The 7,258-nt window shown below is 57.4% G+C and overlaps 1 protein-coding gene across 1 annotated transcript in view; it reads left to right on the top strand.

Moving 5' to 3' along the window:
• The window catches only part of LOC105305788 (gamma-aminobutyric acid receptor subunit gamma-3), a 75,925-nt gene that overhangs the window by 13,349 nt on the left and 55,318 nt on the right, over positions 1 to 7,258 (top strand). Inside the window, exon 3 of the mRNA XM_023523593.1 lies at positions 5,909 to 5,976. Within this exon, the coding sequence (XP_023379361.1) occupies positions 5,909 to 5,976 (68 nt within the window). The remainder of the gene's footprint in view (positions 1 to 5,908; positions 5,977 to 7,258) is intronic.

The raw sequence follows: 7,258 nt of genomic DNA, 5'->3' as shown, positions 1-7,258 counted from the left end.
TTCTCTGCACAGCCTCCGTCTGGTCTGTTACAGAGAAGGTGGCCCGTGCAGAAGCGACCTGCCAGGGGCTCTACCTGCCGGGTAGGTGGGAAGCGTGGGAACCGGCGGAGCATGCGCTCTGGGCGCCTGGCGCAGGGCCTGAGGGGAGGCAGGTGCGGAGGGCGGCAGGTGCGCGGAGCGGCAGGTGCGGGGGAAGGTCACGCCCGGCGCTTTGCTCCTCCCCGGCCCCCAAATCAAAGGCTCCCAGCCACGCAGCGTGGCCGCCCACGGAGCTCCGGCAGGTAGGCCTCAGCCCCGGGCTCAGCCAGCCCCCCATCCACACCCAGCGCCCAGACCTGGAGGAACTTGCATAAAAGTGTGTTTGCGCCAACCCGGGGGCGTGGGCCGTGGAGCAGCCATCACATGCTCCCGAGAGGGACAGTTTGCAGTTTCCTCTTAGGTGTCTGAGATTAAGAAGGGGGCGTAGGGAAGCCCCGTCGGGGGTCTGACTCCGCCACGTCAGAGCTGGGCCAGCCGAGATGCACGAGGGCCAAGGACGGGGCTGGAGGAGACTGTCGCCAGAGAAGGGAGCGGCCTGGGCGTGGCCCCCACCGTGACCCGCCCAGGCGGGGACTCGTGGTCAGACCTCCCTGTGGGGTCGCTCTCCATAGAACCCCCGTTTTTGGTCCCCAAGGGCCCCGAGCATCTCCGGCCTCCTCCCACCCGCCCGCGGCTCCCGGCCGTTGTCAGCAGCGGGCGATGCGGCTGGGTCTCTCGCAGGCGAGTTGCTACCTGCACAGGTGTGTGCTTCGTCTCGTTTGTGGGCGGGGCGAGCGTGCTCCCAGGCTGCTGCTGCCAGCTTGGTCCTCCTGAAAAAGTTTTTTAATTTTATGTTTTACACTTTAATTCACTGTTGTGAGTTCACTTTTATATAGAATCAAGGTGTTCTTTGTGGATGCTGTTTTGCCGATGGATGTCCGGTTACCCCATCGCTGGTCGGAAAACACTAACCCTTCTCTATGCAACTGCTTTTCGCATATTTGTCAAAAGTCAGTCGGCTGCCGGCCGTGGGCTCTTCCTGAGTTCCCGCCTTCGTTCCCTTCACCGAATTTTCTATTTTTGTGTCAATGGCCACAGTCCCGACTTCGATAGCTCTATAGTAAGTCTCGAAATTGGGTCGAGCAATTAAACGTCTCCTTCCTCTTTTTCAAAATTACTTCAGTAATTCATTTGCTTTTCCGAGTGAATTTTAGGATGCTCTTGTCTATATGGACCCACCTCCCCTCCCCCGTCCCCCCCAAAAAGGCTTTCATTAAATCTGTAGATCACTCTGGGAAGGACTGACACGTTCGCCGCGATGTCGTCCGGTTCAGTCGCAGTTTCTCACGTGCTCTGTCCTGAGTACATTTCGTTCGATCTGCGCGTGTCTCTCGCGTATCTGGAGCGGTTGCGAATGGCGCGGTGGTTTTAAATTTCTCCTTTCCCCGCGCTCGTTGCTCATGCACAGAAACACCTTTGCTTTTTATATCTCGACGCGCGCTAAGTTGCTGAACGCGCTTGCTGGCTTTAGGAAGTTTCGTGTGTTTATTTTTTGAGGACAGGTTCCTTGGGATTTTACCCCGTGGTGGCATCGGCAGAGGATGGACGTTTCAGGGACCTCTCGTGTCCTTCTCTCGCTCGACGGCTCGGGCCAGACCTGTGGTCCTCAGCGGGCTGCTGATGCTCCGAGGGCCCGTCGCGCCTTGTCCCAGGTCTGAGGGAAGAAGCCTTCACGCTTTCGGCTTGGGGGCCGACGTCAGCTGCAGGTGTTTCGCGTGTGTTCTTCATCGAGCTGCGGCGGCCCTGGCCACTATTCCTAGTTTGCTGAGACGATTCGTTTTTATCATGAATACGTGTTGAATTTTGCCAAATGCGTTTTCCGAATCAGTAGATCATGTGATCATGTGATTTTATTTTCAGCCTAGTAACATGGCGGGTTAGACTGATCGATTTTCAAATATGGACCCAGCCTCGTGTCCCTGAAATACACCTCACTCGGCCATCGTGGTTCATGTCTTTTATATATTTATTTTTGTCTATATTTACCCGTATATATAGAGAGAAGTTTTTTATATGTTCTTGAGTTATATTTGTTAACATGTTGTCGAGAGTTTTCGTATCTCAGCTCACGAAGGACGTTTATTGTATTTTATTTTTTATTTTATTTTATTTTTTATTTTATTTTACTTTATTTCATTTTATTTTTTATTTTATTTTCTTTTATTTTTTATTTTCTTTTCTTTTATTTTTTATTTTATTTATTTTTATTTTATTTTATTTTATTTTTTGCCCGATCTTTGTGCGGTTTCGGTCTCCGGTCACCCTGCAGGAGGCGGATCGGGCCGTGCTCCCTCGTCTTGTTTTCCGGGTAGAAGTTACGGTTCATTCTTCTTCGGCCATTTCGGAGAATTCTCCGTGATGCCCTCTGACCCCCAAGGTTGCTTTCCTTGGCGTTTTCCCGTTACAAATTCATTTCCTTAATAGTCAAAGGCCGTGCAAATGATCCGTTTCCCATTGGGGTAGGTTGTCACGGTTTGTGCTTTTACGGAATTGGTCCGTTTCTTTCAAACTGGCGATGTGTGTAGACTTGTCCGTGACGTTTCTGGACCGTCCCCGGAACGCCTGGAGGGCCTGAGCTGCGAGGCCCAGGGCGTTTCTGGGGTTGGCGATCTGCGTCTCGAGGTTTATTCCACTGACCTTTTTAAAGCGTCAACTTCTGTTTCATCGCATTTCTCCACGGTTTTTCGGTTTCACTCGATTTCGCCTGTATCATGTCCTTTCTTCTGCTTGGTTCGGGTTTATTTTAGGCTTCTCCTTACTCCTTAGAGTCCTGATTTCAGATTTTCCTTTACTGACGGAAGCATCCAGTGTTCTACGTGGCCCTCTCCGCTCTGCTTGAGCTGCATCTCAGAGTTTGATGCTGTATTTTTATTTTCACTCGGTTCAAAGCGCTTTTTCATTTCCCTCGAGGATTTCTTCTTTCGCCCACGGATTATTCGGCGGCGCGTGTCTAGTTTCCGCGCGTTTGGAGGTTTTCCTGTCGTGTCGCTGCTTTGCCGTTTGATTCCGTGGGGTCAGAGGACGCCCTCTGCGTGCGTCCAGTCCTTTTAAATCTGTTGGCGTTTGATTCATGGCCCTGGACGTGGTCCATGCAGGTGGGCGCCCCACGGGCAAAGACGGTTGCTCTGCCGTTCTGGGGGGTGTGGGTCCTGTCGTCTGAGGATGTTGTTGAGTCGTTCTATAGCTTTGCCGACGTTCTGTCTAGTTTTCCCATCTATACCCTCAAAAAAGTGGGTTCTAATCCAAGACCGAGATGAGGGTGGTGTGCTTGGCCAGGAGAGAGAGGCACACCGGGCCGTGCAGGCCCACTCCGTCGTCATGGTGACGGTGAGCAGCTCGGGGATGCAGCAGACTCTCTCCAGAGGGGGCTCCCAGGCCGCGGCTTGTCTCGGCTTCTCCACTGGGCCCCACCCCCACTGCCCGAGCCCCCTTCCCCTTGGACCCGCCCTGCCACCCTCCCAGGCCGAGGGACGCTCGGTCTCCAGTGTCTGGACCTGCTCCAGTTCCGACGGACGCACACAGGTGCGGGGTGCACGTCCAGGGCGGGGCGGGAGGAGCCCTAAGTCCCACCGTGACACAGTGACAGACGGTCCGGACTCAAAGAATGGGCTGCTGTGTCAGTTACCAGCACATTTGCTGAGACAGAAACAACGGACCCATCGCTGTCACCTCTAAATGGAATCACAAAACTACATTCAAGTCCCTTCCCACACCAGCACAGGCTCTAAACCTGGCCTGGGAGAGCGGCCAGGAAGCGCGAGGGTCTCCCACAGCCATGTCCCCAGGGTAGGGGACAGGCAGTGCCGGGGTCTCCCACAGCCGTGTCTCCGGGAGAGGGGACAGGCAGTGCCAGGGTCTCCCACCACCATGTCCCCAGACCCTGCCAACTCAGCCGCTGTGTCAGCTTGCTTTGCCAAGGGACCTGCCTCTGACGACTCGAGCCACTGTCACACAGTTCAGTCTGATACCGAGGTTTCTGTTCTGCTGTCGGCGTTTCATCACCCCGTAGTTACCATCCTGACCCCAAACACCCTACAGATTGTTTCTTACAGGTTTACTGTGCCCTGCCGACCTGGCTGCTCTGCCGCCAATCCACGTGTGAGGGGAAAATGCAGATTAAAAGCTGTGGCTTCCGAGAATACCGTGGTTGGGAGCGATTCTGAAGGAAATCTCTCCAGCCGGTCACAAACCCCCGAGACCCCTTCACGCCGGTGCGGTCAGGGCCAGCCCCTGGCCACCACTGTCCGCTAGTGTCCCCACAGCTTCGCCTCTCCCAGCACGTCGTGTGGGTGGGCCCGTCGGGCACAGCGTGCTCAGGCCGGCTTCTCCCACTCGGCCGCGTGCATTGAAGGGCCCTCCGTGGCTTCTCATGGCTCGACCGTGCTCCCTTTTTCTTGATATTTATTGCTTTTCCCTCGTCGGATGGAGCACAGTGTCTCTATCTGTCACCTGCCGCAGGCGCCTGGGCTGCTTCCGCGTTTGGCAGTGTTAATGATGCCGCTGTAAACATCGTGGACACGTTTTTTGTGTGGCTCGACGATTTTTTACTGATACATTTTGAATATTTTTCGTAATTGCAAACCCATGACCATCGACATCTCATCAAAATCTTGGCCGCTCCGAGCCTTCTCCGTAGATTATGCCGGGTCGGCTGTCACTGCAGACGCTGAGTCGCTGTGTTTGCCCACGTATTCCTCGGCCGCTCCACGTGCTGCCCGTCTACGCAGCACGAACCCGATAATTTCTTTTCATAGTTATTCCTCTTCGCCATCTCACGTCCTTAGATTACAGCTTCCGTTTCCGGGCGGCGCCTGTTTACGGTCGCGATGCTCATGGTCTCTGCCCGTGGGACGGTGCCACAGTCATGTCTTCTCCCCCGTCTCCCGCTGCTGAGGATGATTGTTCCTCCGTGACCGTTACACGTATGTGTCAAATACAAACATACTTGTGACGTGTATCTTATTTTTAAATGTGTTACTGGTTATGGGCCTCGCTGTACAATGATTGATGTGTGTGTTTATACCTATATACGGGGTGTTTCTGCGATTGCTGTTTACTTCAGTTAGGAGAAAAGGCGTGTGGGGTCACGTGCCGTCTACTAATTGCCGACGCTACGCCCTTCATCCGGGTTCTTGGCTTCCTTGCTCGGGTTCGAATCGCTGGCCGAGGTCGCGTGCTCTCTGCTTGAAGAAACAGGTCTGCTCGTCACTGTTCCCTCCGGTTTGCGCATCTCGGGACACGTCTTTAACCTCCGCGCCGCACGGTGGTTTCTTACGTCCGGCGCCGGGATCCACGGTCCCGCGGCCTCCCGTCCGTGTCCGTCGGGCGGGGCCTTCCCGGTGCACGACGACATTTTCTGGTCTCACATTTTCTCTCCATCTTTGAGTGGATGAGCATCGTGAGCCGCCCCGAGGTTCCGTGTAGGGGTAAAGCACAGTCACGGTGACGGAAACCGCCCTGGTCCCCGTGGACTGGAGACGGGGCATCGGCGGGGAGGTGCCGTGAACGAAAGGGCAGTTTGCGCCCCAGGACCCACCGACGGGAGGGCCGGCTGGGTGCGCACCCCGGAGCCCGTCCCTGGGGAGGGGGCCGCCCGGGTGCACTGCCCGGTCCCCGCTTCTCGTTGTCCCGTTGGACGCCCTCGCGTGGGTCCCGCACCCCTCCCAGCTTCCTGTCCCACACCGGCTCCCGGCGGCGTGGGGTCCCTCGCGATGCCCGATGCTGTTTTCCCACGCGCTTTGCCCCGGGGGCGGGAGCGGGGGGCGGGGGCGGCACGGAGCGCGCCCCGGCCTCTCACACGTGCTAACACGCGTGCGTTTTCTCTCCGCAGTGAAGCCGACCGTGATCGACGTGGACATCTACGTCAACAGCATCGGCCCCGTGTCCTCCATCAACATGGTGAGACCCGGCTTTTCTCCGACGTCACGGCCTTCGGGCCGGCTCTCGCCTTCTGCTGTGGGTTTGGGATGCAGGCTTAGAACACGCTGACTTCCTAAGTCTGTAGCATTCGTCGGTCGTTTCCGTCTCGAAAATGGTGACCGTCGAGGAGAGCTGGTGGCAGTGGCAGTGGCAGCGGTCGGTCCCTCCGGCGATTCCAAAGCGTCCGGCCCCGCCTTCTGCACGCCGGGCATGCACACGGGTTTTCGGATGAGACTTTGCAGGTTTGCAGCTTCCTGCTACCTGTGACCTTGGTATCGGGGGTGGACTGAAGTGACAGCTTTGGGTTCTGAGTTCGTCGTTTCAAGAAGCGAAAGACCCACCTTTTCGTGTTTCTTGGGGAGGCACCTCAGGTGACCCAGCTTACACGTCCGCCTTGAGTCTGACCCCGAAGCTGAACGAGGTGCCTTTTTTTAACGGGAGGAAGCGTTTTTTAACGGCATTGAGAGGCGATTTCCCCAACTGGGCAGAGCGGGCTCCAGGGGTGACCGTTGGTTGTGTCCGTGGCCTTCCCTGTCCCGTTAGGGACGTGGGGACGAGCTGGCGGGCGTCCGTGGGGACACGACCGGCAGGTGCCACCGCTTTGCAGACGCGGGTGGCGGGCGGTCCCCTCTGCCGGGCCTTCCCGCTGCCCTGCCAGCTCCTGGATCCGGGGTCGTGGGGCTGGGCGGGAATGCAGTGTGCTGACTTCGGGGCGTCCTTTTGCGGAGTGTCCGTGGATGTTAAGTGACCCTTCCAAGTCTGCAGCAGCCGGTCCCTGTCCACAGCCAGGTGTTCTCAGCGCCCGGCTTTTCGCTGGCGACACTGAGGTTCCAGGTAGGGGTAAAGCACAGTCACAGTGACAGAAACCGCCCTCATCCCCGTGGACTGGAGACGGGGCATCAGCGGGGAGGTGCCGTGAACGAAAGGGTGTTTGCGCCCCAGGACCCGCGTACGGGAGGGCCGGCTGGGCGTGCACCCCGGGAGCCCGTCCCTGGGGAGGGGGCCGCCCGGGTGCATTGCCCGGTCCCTGCTTCTCGTTGTCACGTTTGACGTCCTCGTGTGGGTCCCACCGCGCCCCTCCCAGCTTCCTGTCCCACACTCGGCTTTCTGCAGGGCCCAGAACGGGGACAAAGCAGAGGCTGGGCCCCGGGCGCCGGCAGGCCACACCGGTGCTCCCCCAGGGTGGAGCCACCGCTCCCTGTCACCGAGGGCCCGGTGGCATCCTCCGTGCTGGGGACACGGTCGGGGAGGAGACGTGCAC

This window comes from Pteropus vampyrus, unplaced genomic scaffold (genome assembly GCF_000151845.1).
Source record: "Pteropus vampyrus isolate Shadow unplaced genomic scaffold, Pvam_2.0 Scaffold395, whole genome shotgun sequence".
In the NCBI taxonomy this organism is placed as follows: Eukaryota; Metazoa; Chordata; class Mammalia; order Chiroptera; family Pteropodidae; genus Pteropus; species Pteropus vampyrus.
Note: the sequence above shows the minus strand (reverse complement) of the source record. Positions and strands in the feature narration are given on the sequence as shown.